Genomic DNA, 21,221 nt, shown 5'->3' with positions numbered 1-21,221 from the left:
ACGAGTCGAGCACAAGTGCGAGGAAGATGCCAACCATACGATGCTGGCTGTAGAAGGGGGTGGATGTGAATGGCGATGTCACCTCGCAAATCTGCAACTTGGGTTTTTGCCCACTGAGAAGTGACAGTTCCCACCCTAGGCAGCTTCCATGTCCGCGAGCCGCACTAGTTGGACTCCCGTCGATCTGCTTGGCCAACGCCGTTGCAGCTTCCTGCCTTGTCTGCCTTGCGTAGGTGTGAACTTTTGACAGAGGCAAGAGGCGCCAGTTTAGGTAGTGTAAGGCGAACAAGCAGACGGTAAGGCATGCGTGCGTGTGTGAGCTTGGAAGGTGCCGCGGATTTATCTCCTTTGATATGTGGCAAGGTGCTCAGCTGGGCAGGCAGACACGCTGGCAAGGCAGGCAACGGAAATCGGGGGGCCAGAGGCCGCTCCGTGGTTTCTTTTTCTCTTCTATATGGCCTCGGCCCGGCAGCCTTTCTCAACGCTATTGTTTCTTTTCCTGAGTCGCTACTTGCATCGACGTCTAGCCGCGGCCAGCCGTTTTTGTAAGACATTGAGGCATCGTGCCGCAGCTTGGATCGGCGTTGTCTCGGTCGCGTTCGTGGGGAAGGCTTTTGCTCCCGTCGGGGGTACATATGGATGCGGGATTGGCTTGACTGCATGGCTGGACAGATCGTAAGGGAGTAGAGAAGGGGCATCCAATTCATACAACACAGACCGAGTTAACCAGCTTTAGAGTAAGCGACAAGGTGATGGGAACGGCTATATGCTGAGCTGAAGGTCGGAAGCTGGCAGCCGCAAGAGTCTCCGGAGTCAGCGGAAACATGATCAGAACGGGAAGCTTGCAGAATGCAGGAAATAAGCAAAGGGCGGCAGGGCCTAGGTAATCATTGATGCAACTTGCCTCGGTGCAGATCTCAAGAACAAGTATCATACCCAAGTATTGTTAAACGTGCTGTCTGCTCGTCTAGCGAAAGTGGAAAGTGCAGGCATCTCGCTTCGTACTTACATGAGGTACCTTGAATGTACGGATAAAACAGGCGAGAGATCCGGAGGTAGGTGCGTCGAGGATAAAGTACCTGATCGTGCTTCTCAGTCTGTTAGTCGTTTGAGCAGACGGAAAGACGCAACTTGGTCATATATCAACAACTGCAGAATGCTTGCGGGGTCGTTGCTCTGGCTGCTTGAGACTTGTTCAGTCCAAATAAAGTTGATAATGCTGTCGCCTTATGGAGGTCTTTGTTCGTTAGGTATGGTTAGCCAATACGGAGGAAGCACACAACCCAATTGAATGGAAGCTAAGGCACCCGAGTGAAGGCAAGGAGGCCAAGGTGGTTAGGCCACAAATGAAGTTAGGTACCTAGGTGAGGTGAGGTGAGGCGAGGCACGGTAAGTACCTGTCTTGAGGTAAGGTAGGAAGGGACGGGACGGTCCTTGCCTCCACTACTTCCACGGCTCAGAAACGTGCTTGCATCTTGCGTGGAATCCAAGTGACATGAGGGAGGAAGTACCTTACCTACCTACCTTACCTCACTTGAGGTGGTTACCTAGGTATTCTTGCTCTCCTGCCACTTGCTCAAAGTGGTGATGGCGCACTAGCGCCTGCTTGCCTGCCTCCCTCCTGCAGCATAACCTGGAAGGTTGGTACCGCCTCTTACCTTCCATGATGGAAGGTAAGGTACCTTACCTTAAGGTAGGTAAGTAGAAAAGACACTTTGAGGTTTCAAGGTGTCTACCTTACCTAGGTATTTACTTGACCTACTGGGCTACCTCAGGCAAATACGACTCCTTTGTCCGAAAGTGTCGCGACTTGGCATCTCAACATCCCTCCAGGTGCAAGTGGCACTGTAAGCGCAAGCACCTGTGCCATTTTCCTCAAAAAACCTCAGGTAACTAAAGGTGTACTCTCGTTATCTTCTCTGAAATAAGTCGTTGATTCATTCAGCCATATCTCAACACCGGCCTCCCGGCTTCGACGTTAGAAAAGGCCTGAGCACACACCGAACACTCCGTACTTCTCGGCCGGTCGGATGAAGAACCTCAACCATGGACGTGTCGCCCGGCACATGAAGCTTTGACTTTGCATTCGGACCACCCGACCCGGGCTGCACTCCACGTGACGAAACCGGCGCCGTACTTGAGAGCGGAGACGAAGCTCCCTTCCATTCCTCGCCTTTGTATCGGTAGCAGCCTCCCGCATCTCACATCACCCAGTCACGGCAAACCTCAACACTTCCAACTGTCGATTCTTGCGTCCCTAGGTGCTCTTTTCTCGCTGCATGCTGCCAATCCGCCACACCACTCGTCTGCTTCTCCCACCGTCGTTGGCTCGCATCTCTGCGAGGGGTAGCTTCTGGACCACCTGGCCCGCGCCGGCAGTCCCATCCACGTACTTGGGGGTCACCTTGACCGCGAAGTGGGTTGCATTGCCGCCGATGCTCGATGCGACTGTGTCATAACCTCCGGAGTACCCTCCGGCCCACCACTACGTTCAACCCCGGGAACTTCAGCCAAAATCAATGAGGACAAGGTCGAATTGTCTCGACCGACCTTGCAAACGTCATCCATTGTACGGAGTAGACCCCTCAACAATTTATTTAGGACTGGTCTACGGAGTAGTGGACGATGGCCTGGGGCACTTTCGACGACGCTGTGGTCGCCGAGCTGCATCTCGGCCAGAAGCCGCTCTTCGCTGGGGGTCCGACAAGGCTCGTCGTTCCGCAGTACACTGCACTGAGGTATTTCCTTGCCAACCGTCCTCAAGCAAATGACTGAACGCCACGAATCTTTAGACCAAGACCAACATAGTCAGCCTCTGCTTTGCTGCTCCTCTGCACAAATCTGCGGTTGGCATACGTTGCAGTTTCCGATGTTCATCCTCACCGGGTGGATACATCCACTCCATGGGCCGATGCTGGTACCCGACTCTCCCGTCCACCAGCTCGGCCCCTGGACTTGACCGATGTGCAAGGTTGTCCTTGTTCCGCCGGGGACTAGAGCAACGGGACATCTTCCGCAATCACCGGAGCATGCATGCGCAGCCGCTTCATATACTATTATGGGATGCTGAAAAGGACCCGATAGCTAAGGTACCTTAGTTTTGAACCGACTCAACCAAAAAAGAAGTCCGCGCAGAATTCACTAATAGTGTACAATCTGTAGGCCCCATGTCCGCCTACCCGAAAACTCTCCCCGCCCGTTCGGACACGATCGCATGCTAGCGCATTGCAACCAGTCTTGTTCAATGCCGAGTGCTCAGCAGATCTCAAGAATCGGCAGAGAAATGGATCATTATGCTCTTCTTCCGGTCTTACGCATTGTTTAGCGCCGCCCCGATTAGTTCTGCGATCCGTTGGAACTTTGTGGCCATTGCAGTGCTCTATTTAGCCTGCGAGGCAATCTAATTAGATCTCGGTAAAAAAGATTCCAGCAAAAATTTCTTTAGTCCGGCAGTAATCATTCGTCAATCCGCAAATCGTCGCCGGACTAATTATGTGCAGCATAGTCTGTAAGCGGCCAACACACCCTGTTCACGAATCATCACCGCTCTGGCTGCAGTTTGGAGAATCGATACTGTGGTACCCGACCAAAGTATGGATACAATGTTGAGCATCGAAACATAGCACGAGACAGGCCAATGGCTGGCAACCTCCGACGGAAATGGGCGGTACGAAATAGCGCTGGGTTTGGGGGCACGTCACGGCACATAATCTCACTTGGCTAGGTATCGTCTGGCCTTGCCGGGGTGAATCCACACACTTCCACGGGTCGAGTCTCTGGTCTGTCGAGCGACCATCCACAAGCGAGGCTCCCGACTCACCGGTTGCCCATTCGAGCTTAAACTCTCCACGGTCTCCTGCGTCCCACCAGAACTTGGTGTTCCTCGTCGTTAATGCCTGCTCTGGAGCAGCAAATTGCAACCGTGTTCACTGTTGGCAGGCCGATTTTGTGCATCTCACAATCACCGAGGCCTGGTTCAGGGATCCAACTTTTACACATCCGCTCTGTGTGGCCATCTCGCAACGCTCTTACTTCACTTCGCCTCACTCGACTGGTACGGCGGCCTGCAGAGGAACGTCAGACGCTGATTTGATACGAGACCGTTAGCGGATGGTTCCCTGACCTCATCAGCTGCATCGACAGAGGCTGCCATCATTGGTGACGCCCGCGCATGCAGAGCTTTGCTTTCGACAGGCGCTTTTACCTGTGAAATGGCCGAATTTGTTGACCGACATATTTTCTCGAGATGAATGTCAAAAGTTTGCTCTCAGCCGGGACACCAATTCGCAGGGCCCGCACGCAATGCACCCTTTTGACCTACTGCTGCTGGGGGGATCGTCTTTTCGCGGCCAAGACGCCGTGCGGCCGTTGACTTTCTGCGACTGCGGGTATGCTTGCAGTTTCGTAATGGTAATTAGTCTCCAACATTGGCTGGTCGTGAGCGGATTTTATGGGAATTTCGTCTTTCCAACAACAATCCGCCTCTCGGGCAACACGCCAGGACCAGGGGCTGCGTGGTGGTTAAAGGCGGTCAAGGCCTTTTTGAGCAAACATGGGGCTGCCCAAAGTGCGTTACTTGCTGCATGCTTCACTTTCTGACAGCCGGCAGGTTCCTTTACCGGCGCTCCGAGGGACGGCCCAACAGTACGGCCAGACCTAGTCAGGCCAGACCGTGGTGGTGGTGTTGGTGGCGGTGGACGTACACCCGGTTACTGGGGCAGAGCGGCTACATCATCGTCAAGAGCTGAAGATGTTAATTTCACTCAATCATGTGCAAGCTACAGGCTGAATCGACTGATCGATCGACTGACAGGTTTTTAAACGGACCAATAATCTTGTTAGATGAATCAACTGGGCTGTTGACGACCCAGAACGAGAACGAAGCTCTTCACACGAAATGTTTTACTTGCGCCTCTCGTGGACCGAATTCTTCGTCATCTTTTGTCCCGTCCATAAGCAAGTCGAGTGTGCCTAGCATATGTTCATCAACTTTCTGGAAGCACTCTCACTCCCGGAAAAGCGGTGACGATCTCTGGATCGGGTTGGATACGCATTGCCAAAGGGAAAAACAACGAGGCTGTTCTTAGCCAACCTAGGCATACACACGCATCCCTAGACTTGCAGGCTGCTCGAGCGATCTAACTAAACGAGGGTAAGCAGGCAAAGGGTGTCAGACTCTCGGGACCGTAGCGCATGACAATGGAACGTCGAGAAGCACAAAGGTCATATTGGCAAAAGAGGCGATTAGGGAGCCAAATCTGGGGGGGTTGCGGCCGCACGCGTGGTGGTTGGTTGCCTCGGCCTTTTGGTAACATGGCGCACGTTGCTAGCCGGGCGATGGAAATATGATGACTCCCAGTCCTAGATCACGTCGTCGCCCGCATGGGATCTTTCATGGCGCTTCACGTAAGCACACGCATCCGAATCCACATCTCTTGGCCAGACAGGAGACAGGACAGCCTTGGGCATCCATCCGCCTCCCGAGACCGACCGATCACCAATGTGTGAAGTTGTGGCGGCCTTTGCAATCGTTGGCTAGCAATCGTAACAACCTTCGCCGTGAGCAACAATCCGAAGCATCAGCAGATCCAGCATCAGAAGTGTCTCGACCCTTGATTGGCCTAGCGTTTGGCCCTTCCATGCAGACGAAGCAAACGGCACCTGTTGGTTACACAAAAAAAGGCGGAAGTGAAGGCCAGAAGCAGGATCAGCAGCGCTCACAACAGTCGGTTCCATGGTGTTCTTTCCACCACCCCTGTCGCCTTATTCCCATCAGACGGGCAGCCTGAAATCCATCCACTCGGCAGGGGCGGGAAGATGCTCGGCTCCTCTTCTCGCGTGGCGTGGTCTCAAGAACCCCTGTCCTCTCATGAGTACCCCTCAGACCGGTGAAATACAATTCAGCACGGGTGCAGCCCACTTCCTCAACTTTCCTCTCACCGAGTCTTCTCACTTCAGCCTCGACTCCTTCGAACTGACCGACCGACCGACCAGCACAGGATACGCCAATCGCCAGTACCAGAGTCTCTATCGGCACGCTCTCTGGTTCTAGCCTGCCAGCGCGCGCAACGCTGTGCTCCACCGAAGGAGACATCGCACAAAGCAAACAACGAGAACGACAGCGTCTCGAATTTGCGCCGTACGGGCGAAACATCCAGGCGACTAGGCTCAGGCCACGGCCAGCAGCATCTGCGACATCCGTCAAGGCCGAGGAGCAACGGCTGCAGAAACCGACTGAGAGAGACAGCGGCAGCAGGAGTACCCCCCTCAGAGAAAAAAAGAGTGAGGGAAAGGGAAAAAAAAAAGAGCAGAGCGGCATACGCATACCTCCAAGCACGCACACGCACGCAGCAGCAAGACTTGCCGTCTTTTCCTTTGGTTCATCCCCCCCAGTTTCGGCCGAGTGTATGCTGTCAAGCAGGCCTGTCTGTCTCTCTTCACAACGGCATTCTAGCCTGACTCCCTACCTCCGTTTCCACTCCTCTGTATCCTACGCCGAGCAGTTCTTCCTCCGCCTTTTGTTCCTGGCCGAGTCATCAACCCTCCTTTCCTTTCCCCTACCATACCCTCTTTCCTGTACTCCACTCGCGCACAAGGGGTGCCATTATGTGGCAATGGCTCTCGTGAGACCGTAACTCCCTCCCCCACCCCCTCCCGGTGAGGCGCAATTTTCTACGCTCCCCTTGTGCTTCGCTGTGCCTGCTCACTCCTACTGCTTGCTGCTTGTCTCTGCCGTATACCTTATACAGGTCACAGATTGTGGTACTTGGTCTCGCTACTAGGCTCTGTCCAACACACCCTCTCTCGTTGCATCAATCATGGTAAGAGATGTCCCTGCTTCCCGGCTGGCGGCAGCGTGCATGGGATATATCACCGATCTTCCCCAATGTCGTTTGAGCCCAGCCGCTGTCCCAGCACCCGCATCATTGCACACACATCGTTCCCTTATATCTTTGTTAGCCCTGGCTGTTCCCGTTTGCTCTGGCGATTCCATCCCTTCCTCTGCCCTATTGCACTTTGAACGTGCGGTTGGTTGATTTCATCTTAGAATCACAATCATCTCAGAAAGCGCCGGGTCCCCGGCCCCGAAGACGACTCTTCTATAGTGCCGGGACATCACAGCTCTTCGCCTTCTCCATATGCCAATATACACTTCTCTACCCTTCACCCCGAGACCCAAATCCTGATTAACCAAGTCGCGGACTTGTACAACATTCCTGGTTTCCGACTTCACCAAATCCTTTCCAACACCTCACAAATAGAAAACGCTCACAAGAGACAACGGCTTGCATCAGGCTACTCCATGTCTTCTCAGTACGCAGGAGGCTCTCTTCCTGAGGACTATGAAGAGAAGGCTCCTCACATTGGGCAGCATGCCCTTGCCAACGTCGAACTAAATCGTTCTTCAGGGTTTCCAGGTCCTGTCGTCAATGGACTGACACAGGGGATGCAGACGCTGGCTTTGGCGTTCTGCCAAAACTGTTGGAGCACCTGTGCTGTTACCAACGATGGTATGTATTGCGGCGTATCAAACAATCGTTCAGCCCTTGCTGATCCAATCACCAGGTTATCAGCCCCTTCCTGGGTCAGAGGTTGCTACTTATGACTACGGAACCAACAGTAACAGGCCCTATGAGGTTGAGAAACCCCCTTCAGCGCAAGTTTCTCAATCAGACGTCTACGTCCCAACTCCAGTTGTGTCTAACACCCAGAATTCATTCCCGGCCGGAGGTAACAATTTGCTGGACTCCTACGTGTCCAGCTATCAACCTGTACATGAGGACCCTAATCAGACATTGGTGTCCCAACACTCCGGGCCTGACACTGATGTCTACGTGACTGAGGTATCGGCACCGTCCTTCTATTCCACAATACCCAGTGGTCATGTTGGTGGTGAACCCAGTTACTCGAACGCAAACACCCTTGATCGTCGTCTGACTCCGAGGGAGACTCTGCCGCCTACATACGGCGGCAATATGATGGACATGGTCATATCTCCAGCGTTACATACCCCCACACCTGTGCCTGTTACGACTGCCAGATTTGCTATGGACTCAACATACCCCATGTCCTGTGTTAAGACTGAGGACATGGACGGTTCTATTGCCAACACTCACGCCAACGCTAGCCTTGATGTTGTTTTCCCTAACCAGCGCCCACCAGCCGCAAAGCGTGGCCCTTTCAAGGACCAAAAGGCTCGGGAGGAGACAGCAGCAACAAGGAAGAACGGATCCTGCATTCGATGCAAGATGCAGCGAGTGAGAGTAAGCATCACAGAAGTTCAGAGTGATTGATTCGACTGCTGACAAACGATATCAGTGCAAGACTGACCCAGATGATCCGAAAGGGCCGTGTCTAGGCTGCAAGCCAAGATCGAACAACAATCATCACAAGCAACTTATCCGCCAGCCCTGTGTACGCCACAAAATCACGGAATGCCATTTCTTCAAAAAGGGCCAAGCACCTGGTTTCGAATGGACCCAGCGTTTCAACAACGGCATTGTAGACAACATCAATAACTGGGCGTCGAATGAAGTGAGGATTGTACGCTTGTGGGAGGGCTACACACCCAGCAGTATGTGGGTTCAGCTCTCTGTTCGAGAATTCGTCCCACAACCGGGCGACAAGCTGGAACGGACTTGGGTTACCGAAGAAGGGGAAAAGAAGTCTGTGGCGATTCCCACATACGCCATCACGAACCTGGACGACGCGCAGACGGCGTATGAAGATTATATCAAGAGAGGCGTCGTTGAATGCTTTAACTCGGTCGTGGAGAGTGTGATGGGTGTCAGGGATCGACTACTCTTCGAGACCTACCTCAAAGCTTGGAAACTCTCGCAGGATCCTTCAACGGCTCAAGATGAGAAGGAGCTTCTGCTTCAGACGCTGGAACTGTGGATGGCGGTCCGCTTGACGACGAAGTCAATAGAAATTGTTGGAGACGACACGCTCGGAATGACTCGCGATATTCTGGATAGCAGCAGCCCGCAGCACGGACGCATCCCCCTTCCGCCGGTGATGGGAGCTCAATTGGATTTGGTCCTCATCCAGCATATACAGACGAGACTTCGACGAGAAATGCTGGAAAAGCTCCAAAAGATGACGCTGCAGAATAAGCAGAAGACTTGGTTGACCACCTACCTGGTTACGTTTATGTTGCTGCACAACATCGCCCTTGTGACGGATCACGATGCTTCATACGCCAGGAAGCATGGTATGAAGGTGAGTTGTGATGGGGAGATCAGCAGGCTCTTCAGCTCAATGAGGGAGCAGCCACGAGTTGCTTGACCATGAGTTTGCTAACAAATAATTTTTACACTGGCAGACAAAATTCGCAAGGCAGACAGATGTCCAGGAGTATCATATGGGTAAGTGGACAATAGCTGGCTGGGGCGCTTGCTTTATGTTCAGCGGTGGCCCAATCTGTTTGGCTTTTTGTTGAGTAAGACATGCTGACGAAAGCCTGACGAACAGGAGGAACGATTCTCCTGGCGTACTTCCACTACTGCAACAAGGGAATCTACCCATTTTCCGAGGATTGCAGAGACCAGGACTTGCGGACGCTGGCCCAGCTGGACGACGATGCGGTGCAGTTTATCCACTACACGCGCGCAATGGCAATGCAAAACAGTCAGTGGCAGCCCTTGTTTCCTAAACCAAGCCCCCCCTTGTGACCGATACGGGAGTATTTGGGGGGTGGTGTGTGTGTGTGTGTGTCTGTGTGACTGTTCTGTGCTAGAGAGATGCGCATCCCTTGGATCGACAGTGTGACAGGCCAACCAACAAGCTGGGAGTGATGACTGACGCGATTGAGACTAGAACGCGAATGGGAAGAGGTTCAACGAGCCAACCAGTACGAGCAGCCATACTTCTTCGTCAGCCAGCTCTTCCAGCGAGACTGGCAGCCCCAAACGTGGGCATATTAATCGAGGTGGGCAGGTGGAGAGAGGGATGGAGGCTAGGAGATGAGGGGGAGGGCGATACTTTCCGTTTGGATCTTCCAGGTTGTTTTTTACTGGGACAGGGGAGGGGTGCACACACTAAAGCGACGTGCAGAGGCGCAAAGCGGGAGGGCCCAAAAGACAAGTCATTGGCTTTTAAAGGTTTGGCATTGAAGGCGGTGTTCATTTCATGCTTTCATCTTCTTCAAATTTGTTTTTCTTTTCTATCATTCGCGAGCAGGCCGTTTGATACTTACTTATTCTTCTCGTTCGACCGGGACTCTTGAATCGAAGAGGTCCACCTCGGTCTGTCTGTTCATTCTACGGAGCGATGGCGACGGCAATGGAGGGAGAATGCATACCGGTGGCTCTTTCCCATCTTTTTTCTTTCCTTTCATCTCACTGGCTCTACTGTTACTCTCAAGGAGAGATATCATGACAGGTTTGCGTGTGGGCAGGGGAAGAGAAGTGAGACGGGAAGGTCTCAACGAAGTTGACGACGATGACGACGGGTGGCAAAACATGATCATGAGCCGAGGCTTGTTGTTTCTGTTGTTGTCCATAGTAACTTTGTGTGTTTGTACTCGTCGGATGGTTCCGTTCAGCGCATCGCCGTGCCGACATTGTGCATGTCCCATGATTGACTGTGGCGAATGCCGGATGTCCGTGTATTTTGTGCCATGTTACACCACGGCATATAGGTCGGAACCTCTAAGAGTTCGCGATGGGGCGTCAGAGACAAAAGATGGTTGAAGTCGAGGAATGAAAGACCTGGAGCTTATCGAGTTCAGGATTTTGCCTTTGGAGACTACGAGGTTCCATGTCGACCCCCACATCTCGCCAATGGTTCAACCAGGGGATGCGCGCACATGATCTTTCACTGCGTTCTGATATGAAAAGCTCGAACACATCGTTTCGGTCGAGAATGGCTCGAGCTGTGCCGATCCGCACCGTTGGACAGGGTCCTGCAGGTGTCCTTGCAGACGTGTGTCCGGTCGGATGGTGTGGAGTTGGCGCAGTTCTATTCGTAGAAATCCTTCACCGGCCCAATGCAGACTCCGCTTTTCATCAGATTTCATATGCATCTCTGGTTCGCGGGCCGGTCCAGTGCTGTCAAAAAAGTTAAAAAAAAAATCCAAGACAAGATGAAAAAGACACATCACATCCAGAGAATATTTGTGTGTATACGCGCGCGCCAGGCCCAACTGACATTTTCGTGCTGTCGATGGGGCATCGGAATGTTTCAAAGTCGGGTGGCAATCTGGGGGAGGACGGGAGGTTGAATGATGGATCAGCGGGATGGAGGATAGTGACTGGCGGGATGGGAAATGGGAGATGGGGAATGTGGTGTGGTGTTGTCGACTAAGACATGTCGGGCAAGCAACTCGGATGAAATCCGGTCTGGACTTGATGTATTTCCCTGTTGGCTTGAGGGAGTATTTCGGATCCTGAGGGTGTGCAGGTCTGAGAAGGTTGTCCGTCGGTAAGGCAGGCCTCGAACAAGCCTTGATTGACGGAGGGAGATGGGGGAGGGGGCGTGAGGAAGAAGGAAGAAACCCCTTGGAAAACCCCCCTCTTACCTTCTCTTTCTAAGTAGACGACATGCTGAATTGAAATTACGGTACGAAAAATGAAAACAAAGAATAGATTCTTCCCGAGGTTCGCTGCATCTTCGTTTCCGCACTGCGGCCAGCGTTATCAAGGATGACAGAAACAAACATCGGGCTGGGCGGTAGGGGGAAGAAACTCGGCGAGTTGCGGAAAATTGACCCTGAGCTTGCAGCGCTTGAGGTCGCATGACGAGGTTTCTCGCATCTTTCACGGCCGGGTCTTGTTGCCTTTGCCGGCAGTTTCGGAGGAGTCACGATGGTGAAGGAGGGCAGGGCCAGGAGGTGAGGTGACGTTCAACCGGGAAAGTGTGGAGAACCAACGGGAAGTTGGGAATGCCTTACCTAAGGCAAGGTCCTCCCCTCCTCCTCCCCGCCGTGCCGCCGTCAACCTTGCTTTCCTTGGAGGTTCCTTCCAACTGAAATGGATGGGGGGCCGTGCACGTACCACTAAAAGACCCATAAATTCCACATCGAGGTTCCCGACGTGGAAGTGACTGGGGGTAGGATTGCAGGGGTCCCTCGCTCATCGAAAAAAACGGGAGGTGCGACCGGGACGGACTGTAAGTGGTCCCAGCCATCGGCGTCAGGGGTCGCGGCTCTCCTGTCCCGTTCGCCTACCGCCCGGCTAGCTGCTTACCTTATTTTACATGGGTGTAGATGCAAGCGCATCCAGCAAAGTCCCAATATTGCAGACGACCATCTCTTTCCCCTCCTCGTGCTGGGCCTGTTCCTTCCTGCCTTACCGAGTACCTTACTCTTACCTTATCAACGATTCGCCATCGCGAAGGCTTCCAGATCCCTCAGTGAGAAAGATAACAACGTCAGTAAGGTAAGGTACCTCACCTAAGCACGCAAGGTAAGGTAGGTACCATATTGATATATGCTTGGTGCCTTTTCCTTCCGTCCCGCCAACTCCGTACTTCGAGTTTTTCAGGCATGTCTTTTCACTTGAGAGCCCTCCACCGTCCGCTTCCCCTCGGCTGTGTTTGTTTGAGAATATTTCTTTTCTTTCCTTTTCGCATTACATGCTCGTTGTCTGCATGTCTCCAGTTGCGTGCATCTGTGGGACAAACGCCTCGCCTAGTGCCCACAGACGCATCGTCGCATCTGCACTTCAGTTATAGGTACGTACCTAAACCTACCTGACCCCAGGGCACCTGCCTTCCATCTCTGCCCGGCTTTGTACAGCACAGTGGATGCTAATTCCGAACATTTTCTTCGTTGCTTTTGCTGCTGGACACCAGCTACATTGCCCATGCCACCGACTCCACGTTGAAACATGGATAGCTTAGACACACATGCTCCATTTCGCTCTCACGGTCTACCTATTGGTAAAGCCCGATGTGCCAGTCAGTCAGCCAGAGTCCTGCGACTGCCTTGCGTGGCTTATGAGCACACCAACTCCCTCTCCCTCTCTTTCAGACTCATCTTCCGGACTGCCTCTGTTGCCAGCTTTTTTTTTTTCCCTTCCCCTTTCGCATTCTCGACTCAGACCCTACCGGCGTGCACCTTAGCACCTCTCCTGCGATACGCCGTCTGCTCTCAAGATGGCCGTCGTTTCTTACAGTTCCTTGAGATCGAACGAGGTGGGACGAGCAAAACGGCTAGCAGCAGCGCCGATTGGTTTGTTGGGGCGCTTCATCAATCTCGCAGAGCAAAGGAAAACCTGAGCATCGGGTGACCAGGTCCTCAAACATTGACCCTATCAATTGGTCTAGGACCGTGGGTCGCTCATCGGGGCAACACGAGCACACGAATCGAATCGGACACCACCTACCATCGCCCCCGGAGCGCACAACTCGACTTGACGGCCCGGTTCAGGGCGCGGAGACGGGCGACAACACCAAGCAAGGCTCTGTGCCGTAGCTTAGTGCTCCCGATCACCCACCCAACCGTCATCGTCCCGAGGATTCGAATATGCCGTGCTACACGATGGCCGTGAGAGCTTCCAATTGATCGTGCACTCAGCCCCGTCGCAACTGCGTCTTCCTCGTCTGCGGATGTTTCAACAAGCAGCGGAGGCGCTCGCCACAAAACGTGTTTTTCCCACTGCCTACCGAGGTGGGATCGATCATGTCTCTGATCGCACACCCATTCCCCACCGCACTGGATTGCTGAAGTGCCTTCCCGACGCCGAGCGAGGTAGCTTTGGTGGTCCATGTTCGTCCAATGTCGACCTCACCACGCGTACCCTGCTGCTGCAATCTGGTGCCCGTGCCGTGCGGCTTGCCTCCTCTTATCCATCATGGTAACTCACAATCTGCACGGAAGCGTACGACTGTGGCATCGTTGCCAATAACGATACATCCGACAACACATTGCACATGATGTGTCTTTGAGTCCGTCAAAGCTCCGTCACCTTCGCAACTTTAGCAGAACCAAATCGCGCCCTGCGTGCTACGAAAAGCTGGCTGGTCTGTCGCACCACAACCCGACCTGATGTTTATTTTGCAGTATTTTTTTAACGCCCCTCCCCACAGTGTGCATCGCGGGCGATCAAATTGCTAGTTTACTGTTCTTAGCACAAGCAATGCACGGTTACGTACGTAACACCTACAATGGGCACATAGCACGTATCAGTGGCTCCCTTGTAGAGCCGCTGGCTTCCTGCCCTTCCCCCCATATTCTAGCTCCGCGCTGTTTGGTTTGCGCTCTCTGGACGGCTACATATTGCATCCAAAGTGCTAATGTAATGTGCGTGTCCCTCCATTGCATCGGGTTGCTGCGTTTGTCGTTCTCATCCCTCGCAGCTTGCCACAACTTGCTACCCACCAAGGAGCGCATTCGAGAGACAATCAGAGCCATTGCAACCCCCCTTCCAGTCCCTGAGGACACTACCTTGCTCTACGGAGCCCGTACGTACTCAATCTTTTCTTTCCCTGGTCCACCACTACTGCATCGGCTCCTCTCTTCTACATTGTTCTTCCGGTTCCATTCGAACCCCACTGGTCATACAGAACGCATCTTCTATCGCTCTATCAGCTCTCGTCCTTTTTCCTCTTTTTCGGCACCATCATCCATGTCTCGTGCCTTGAGCAGAAGATATGCCCGGCGTGGGTATCCAGGAAGCCAGAGGGTCGCCAGGTCAAGGAGAGATGAGGCACAACCGGCCTAAGATGGGGTGCACAGTGCATCCTGTTTTTTTTTTTTTTCTCTTTCTCAATCTTCCCCTTCACTTCTTCGATTGTGTTTTGTTCCCCTCCACGTCAGGTTGGGGCTGGCCATCGCAATCACGGCCTAGCTCAGCCCGGACCAGCCCAGATCTTCTTTTCCTCGCATATTGCTTCTTTCTCGCCGGGTACCTGCAAGAGTATGGTGCACTTTCCCACCCCCCCGGCGTTGCGCAAGTCCACCTGACAGGCTGGCCACTTATTGATACTTGCACTCGCAAAAGCCTCCATGCCTGGGAGAGCAATGAGAAAAAGAACACCAGGAAGGAAAAAAAATGCAAAGGAAACTGGGTAGAGAGGGAAAGAGTGAGCATGGCAAGTATTGATTGAAGTATTGCGTGGGCGTGTGGTGGAAGGCCCTACCCATGTGATGTAAGGCAGGGAGGAGACGTACCTTTGAAATCGAGGTCAAGCAAGTGCAAATGCCCGTCCATCTTTCCGTCTTTTTCAATTCTCCCATCCCTCCTTCCAACTGCACCCCCCATGACATTCCGTGCAACGAGGTATCCGAACCTGTCTACAGATCCTTTTCTTTCCTTACCTACCTTAAGGTACCTTACCTACCTTACCTTCCTTGTTCACCTTACAGATATTTGACCTTGGGTTACTTTACGCACCAATCTTTCATTTCATGTTTGGGAAGGAATGATCAATTATCGCAAGGCAAGGCAAGGCAACGTAAGGTAAGGTACCTTCAGGTAGGCAGGCAAGGGAATCTCGGCATGTACCCTCCCGTCCAAATCTTGCTACATGGCCGTGGATTGTGGTGCACTTTGGCACCCTGCATCTGCATCTCCCTTCAAGTTCTGTTCTTGCCATGCTACCTTACCTCAGGTCGGAGCTCACCTTTTCGTATTGCCGTCTACTTCGTACACCTTGAGGTAAAGTAGGTATTCCCCAAGTGTTGTCTCAAGGTAGGTAAGGTAAGATACCTTAGTTCCTTTCATTTACCTCGCCGCGCAGGCCTTGTCTTGGCCCATCCTGCCGTTCAATTTGTTCCTTGCCTGCGTTAGTTCCCAGGGTAGAGACTACCTACCTCTGGATGTTTTACTTTATTTTATTTTTTTCGCCAATTCACTCTCAGTTGCCATTCGCATGCCTCTCTGGACCCGATGTGAGGTCGGGTGGGCTCCATCAGCACCTCCCTTCCGTTCTTTACCAGCTACCTCTGGTCCTCCGCTCTCGTCTGCAGTTTCTTCTTCTTCTCACAACCAACTCCCCATGACTTAAAAATGTCTTGATGACAATCTCACACCATCACCTCATTTCCTGTCTCTGGCTGGCCCTCCCAACGGCCTGGCTCACCTGCTACCTGCCCTTGCCGCTTTCCCGCGAACTAAGGTAAAGCAACATATCGCTGCTTCTTTGCGCGCGCACACGCACACGCCCATATCTCTTTCTCGTCGTTCACGCCCACATATCCACGCCCACCTACCTAGGTAGCCCACTCCACGCATGTGGCCGTCGACCGGGCCCGGATACCACCTAGAGGAAAGCCAGCACTGTCTGTATTCGTTCGTACAGCTTCGGTGCTCCTTTGCTTCACGACCATACCTTACCTACTTACCCTTCAACAACTTACTTTCACTTCCCATCTTCACTCCCGTCCGTTCCTGCAAAAACCCCTACGCAGGCAGGCGCAACTCGGGTAACCACTCCATGGGACCCATACATCGAGCGGCTTCCTGCTATCTCGCCTGTCGTCCCTACCCGTTCTGTCCTTCCTATTCCTTGCCACCGAATTCCCTGAGCCTGCCCGTTCTTGCTTCTGCTCCTGCTGCGCTTGCCTTGCCGCTGAAGTATCCTTCTTCACCGACTGGCCTCTCCTTCCATTGCCTCTCCTCCTGGCCCGTGAAGCAAGTATATTAGGCTTCTGCCAGATCATGTCAGATCCTCGCCATCTCTCTCTCAACCGTTTCTTCTCCCATCAACGCCATTGTCTTCCGCACCAGCCTTTGTCTCGTCTTCTCTTCTTCCCAATCCTTTATACAAGTCAGTCTCTGCCACGCCTACTCAGTCTCTTCCAGACGCTCTTCAACTTCAAGCACACGTTCGTAGTCATTGGCTCCGCCGTCACTACGTCCCCTTCTTCTCAAAGCTTGTTCCGAGCCTCAACCTGACTCAAAGTCGCTTTCTTCACGCCCACGCTTCTTGGCCTTACATCCCACGCCGCACGGCAGAAAGTCAATATCAAACAAACGTTTCCAGGTTCGTTCCGAACATGCCCCCTGCCACTGCTTACTCATGTTTCGCCCATGGTCATCTTCTGACAAGTCTGATTTCAGTTCTCACATCAGCAAGATGGCGTCTAGTGCAGTTGGTCCGGTCGTGGGTGCTACCACAGCAGCCGCTGGCCATCACATCCATCACCTCGACCGCAACGCCCCAGTCGCGGACGTTCCTGTCATCCCCACTGGCTTTCCCGAGACAGTGGTCAACGAATCAGCCTGGACCGGCCCGCAATTTACCAAACAGTCGCAGTACACTTACAGCCTCACTAATGCGGACCTTGACGAGCTCGCTGCCGCGCTCAAGCACTTCAAGAGTATGCCAAAGCCTGCCCACCTCATGCTGACATTGTCCGAAGGCTGACTTTTGGTGCCAATTTAGCTCTGGGCCTAGACGGCGATCTCGTCAGCCGGGACAACTTCCCTCTGCCGACCCTTGGTGCCACTTTGGATGGCATTGCCCGTGACATTCATCAAGGCAAGGGTTTCGCTGTAGTCCGCGGCATTGACCCCCAGCAGCACTCTGTCGAAGACCTTACGATCCTGTACCTTGGCGTTCAGGGCTATGTCGCCAACCAACGTGCTCGCCAGGACAAGAAGGGAAATATGCTTGGTACGTTGACATTGTGCCGTTGTTCGTCTTTTGGACAGTCTTTGCTAACTATAATCAACAACAACAGTCCACATCGTTGCCGACAACACAAGCCAGGCTAAGGCGGATCACCATCGCCATTCTACTTCAGCCATTGTAAGTTTTACCACCATTGTCTTTCCTTGCAGACTACTGACAAGGCCATCCTAGACCTTCCACAATGAGGAGTCCGGCGATGTCATCAGCTGGTTGACCCGCAACACTGCTGCTGCCGGTGGCAAGTGTATCATTGCCTCTGCTCACACCGTCTACAACGTTCTTGCAGCCACTCGACCTGACATCATTCGCACTTTGTCCCGTTCCGATTGGCCCTTTGCCCTGTAAGTAAACAGTCCCAGCTGCCTACCGGTTCTCCGTTGTTTCCGAGCTGTCGCCTGACCAGACCTCAGTCCCAAGTTCCAGTGCCGTCCGGTTCTCTTCCATCATGACGGAAAGATCATTATCAACTTTGGCCGCACCCCTTTGATGGGCAATTCGGCCCATCCCAGACCGGCACACTTTCCATCCTTGTCAGCTCGCCAGATTGAGGCTCTTGACGCTGTCGAAGCGATTGCCAAGGCTACTCAGATGGAGATCCAGACTCGTGCTGGCGATATTCACTTCATCAACAACTTGGCCATCCTCCACCGCCGCGAGGCCTTTGTCAACGGCCAGGGTACTAATGAGAAGCGTCACCTTGTGCGCATGCGCGTGCGCAATGAGCAGCTCGGCTGGTCTATTCCCGATGCCCTCAAGCGCGAGTGGCATGATGCTTTCGACAAGCCTGCCGACCGCGTCTGGCACCTGGAGCCGATGCCTGACGCGTTCTTCCCACTCAGAAAGTACCCCAACTGATTCTGCACATTGTGGTCTTTGATTTTCTTGCTAGGACGCCTAATGAAGAATCACCAAAAAGGGAGAAAGAGGCGTCATGGTTGCATTATTTGGACTTGCATGTTTCGAACCCAGGAAACTGGGCTGGGCTTTTTCTTGCGTGGAGTCAATCACCACATCTTCTTTTGTCCGAGTTTCCTTCCGCAACATCTCACTTAACCCCCCTTGCACCACAAAAGTTCATTATCGTTTCCTCGTCGTTTACGGTCAGAAAAGCACGGAGTCCATTGGAGTTCACACAGTAGAACCCGGCTGGGAAAAGCATGTATACAATGGTTGGGATGTTAAATCCGGCGTTGTTATAGTATAACCTAATAATCCTTGACCGTCGAGACCTGTCCGGTATGCGAAGCTTGAAATGACTTCGGCAAGTCTGGTTCTGAGACATGTGGCACTGAAATCCCGGCACGTGTCCGGCTGTCAGTGAGTTGGTTGAGGATAGGTAACGGCACCCATTGGTCACACGACCGTGGAGCTGGGAAATCTACATCCATGCAGTACCGGTCAAACAGCTAACCAATGGCTGAACATATTTCAAGACATCGGTGTACGCCTGTCAACGCGGCCAAAACGGAACCTCATTTCATACTCTCAGCTTCTCGGTCACAAAAGGCCTGGGTTTCTCCCTGACGGATCTGCCGGAGTTGCTCATTGCGAGCTGCGGCAGTTCACAGAGAGGCAACATACTTGAGGCAAAGCAGACAATTATCTGCATCAATTGCCGCATTCAATTTCTGTCAAGTTGGTATATCTTGCTTCATTACACTGACGATTGCGGAATCAGGAAACCAGCCCCACTATGCATAGAAGAACGCCCGCTTGATCTCTCTGCGGATCCGACATTGCTTCTTCGCCGCCTCTAATGTAGAAAGACGTGCATATGACGGTCCCGTATTCCCAGCCCCAAGCAACAGCCCTCGCAGTCTCTGGTGGACGACAACTCAGCTGCAAGGAAGAAAAGCAACGATGATGCGAACAGACATCAATGTCTGGGATCCTCAACGGTGAGGCCATTGATCTTTGCTTTGCAAAGCAAATATGGCGTCTTGACCGGCAGACCATCTGACCGATATCTTAGACGGGCATGGAGTTCGCAGTTTGCCATGGCCAAAAGGACAATTCGAGCATGTTGACCTCTAGGGGAGGCGACAGCCGCCTAGGAGGGCCGAGGCCATTGTCGAGACATGCAAAGAGCCACTAAGCGCTTCTATTGACAGTGTGCCTTGGGTTTTTCCTGCATTTCGATTGCACTTCTCTTAGTGATCGGCAAGCAAGCGAGCGCGTGGCTGCAGCTCGTGGCGGAACGACAAGCAGCTTTTGACACCTGCAATACGCTGGTATCAGTGTCTATGGGCATGTACAATTTCATCGCCTGCATGGGAATGCCGGATCGCTGGCTACAGCCTACGGCGAGTCTGCCTTCGCACCCCTACAAGGGAAGGGAGGAGCGAAAAGAAAACGAGGTCCGCATGAGAAGTGGGCAGTGAAAGAGGAGGCCGCCATGCGGGAACTTTTGGAGTGTTTTCCAGAAGTGCATCAGCTCCGTCTCAAGGACCCCTACGCCGGGATGTTTTCTTTCTTTTGCCAATGTCTTCAGTCCGGTCCTAGTCGCCTGGAGGACCTGGGGTTTTACGATGACGCTGGCCACCTGATGATCCTGGGCAGACACGTTGCTTGTCACCGACGAGCAGGATACGTGTTCCATGCAGACAAGACGAGGGTGAAGTATGAGGAGTATCCGCACGAAACTCAAGGGTGCATGACAAGTATATTTTGCTTTTTGCCGGTTGGTTTGCCAAAGCCTTGCACCCATAGCAAGCTTGACTTGATTACCTAATTTGAAATGGTGAGAAATCCGGCGGTGGTCCGAGGTCGGCATGACCGGCTCGTCCTTCGCTAGCAGGTCTCGAGATGGATGTGTGCAGCCAGAGCCCCCGCTTCTTGCGTTTGTCCATGTTTTGTTTTGCTTCTCTGCAATCCCAGCACTCGACGCTTTCTTTTCTTTTTCCCATCAAAGTATGGCGGCATAGCCTGTACACGACGGGGAGGTTGTCATCGGCTCCTAGCGTGGGCGATCGATCGGAGGGATAGAAACGGGGCCCATTTTGCAAGAGGAGGGACGCTGGGATGGTCCACCTTTGGGAGGAGGAGTCTGGTCTGGTTCGGAACGCCTGCTTGGAGGAGCGGCGGAGACATTGAAGATACGTACTGTGGAGCACAAGAGCTCCAGTAATCGTTTCTTCTTCTCAACAGCGCGCCAAGACGAGCAAGAAGGAGTGGAAGAAGAAAAAAGTGACCATGAGTGACGAATGGGTTGTATGTAAGTACGGGGGGTTGTCACAAAACCCTAGGCCTAGAATCGACTGGCTGACACCTGCGTGGAATCACTAATCAACTTGGATGAGTCCTGTTTGGGAAGAACTATCGTTGAAAGAGCTGCAGGTTGGTACAAGCGCGGCCATGAAGGTCCAAGTTAAGTGGACGCACGGTGATTGACGTTGAAAGGTTGGGTCAAGGTGCGGTAGGGCTTCCCCGCGATGCTCGCTTCGCGACTTGGGTGGCAGAATCTGTGTAGCTAAAGGATGCGATGGTCGGGGAGCTGGAGCTGGAACTCAGCCGGGAGAAACATGGCCTTGAGGGGAAGGGTTGATTGGGGGCGTGGGGGAGGTAGCGGACGATGGCCATGAAGAAGGAAAAAGCAAGCATGAACGACGGGTGTTGCGATTGTTTGGTGGCACGGAGTATTA

The 21,221-nt window shown here is 53.0% G+C and overlaps 2 protein-coding genes across 2 annotated transcripts; both read left to right on the top strand.

Annotated features, from left to right (window-relative positions):
* The first annotated feature begins 1,966 nt into the window (after positions 1-1,966).
* On the top strand, positions 1,967-11,135 carry HER10_EVM0003810 (uncharacterized protein). Its single transcript, XM_035473474.1, has 7 exons — positions 1,967-6,821; positions 7,049-7,511; positions 7,567-8,264; positions 8,320-9,222; positions 9,326-9,368; positions 9,475-9,630; positions 9,820-11,135. The coding sequence occupies exons 1-7, from the start codon at positions 6,819-6,821 to the stop codon at positions 9,924-9,926; spliced, it is 2,373 nt and encodes a 790-aa protein (XP_035327832.1). The 5' UTR covers positions 1,967-6,818; the 3' UTR covers positions 9,927-11,135.
* Positions 11,136-15,638: 4,503 nt separating this feature from the next.
* On the top strand, positions 15,639-18,435 carry HER10_EVM0005625 (TfdA family Taurine catabolism dioxygenase TauD; the record flags this gene model as incomplete). Its single annotated transcript, XM_035475233.1, has 5 exons — positions 15,639-17,266; positions 17,332-17,562; positions 17,630-17,697; positions 17,752-17,921; positions 17,991-18,435. The coding sequence occupies exons 1-5, from the start codon at positions 17,023-17,025 to the stop codon at positions 18,433-18,435; spliced, it is 1,158 nt and encodes a 385-aa protein (XP_035328010.1). The 5' UTR covers positions 15,639-17,022.
* Between the last annotated feature and the right edge of the window lie 2,786 nt (positions 18,436-21,221).

Source organism: Colletotrichum scovillei (genome assembly GCF_011075155.1).
Source record: "Colletotrichum scovillei strain TJNH1 chromosome Unknown Contig00010, whole genome shotgun sequence".
In the NCBI taxonomy this organism is placed as follows: Eukaryota; Fungi; Ascomycota; class Sordariomycetes; order Glomerellales; family Glomerellaceae; genus Colletotrichum; species Colletotrichum scovillei.
The sequence above is the reverse complement of the archived record's forward strand: the minus strand, read 5'-3'. Positions and strand labels throughout refer to the sequence as shown.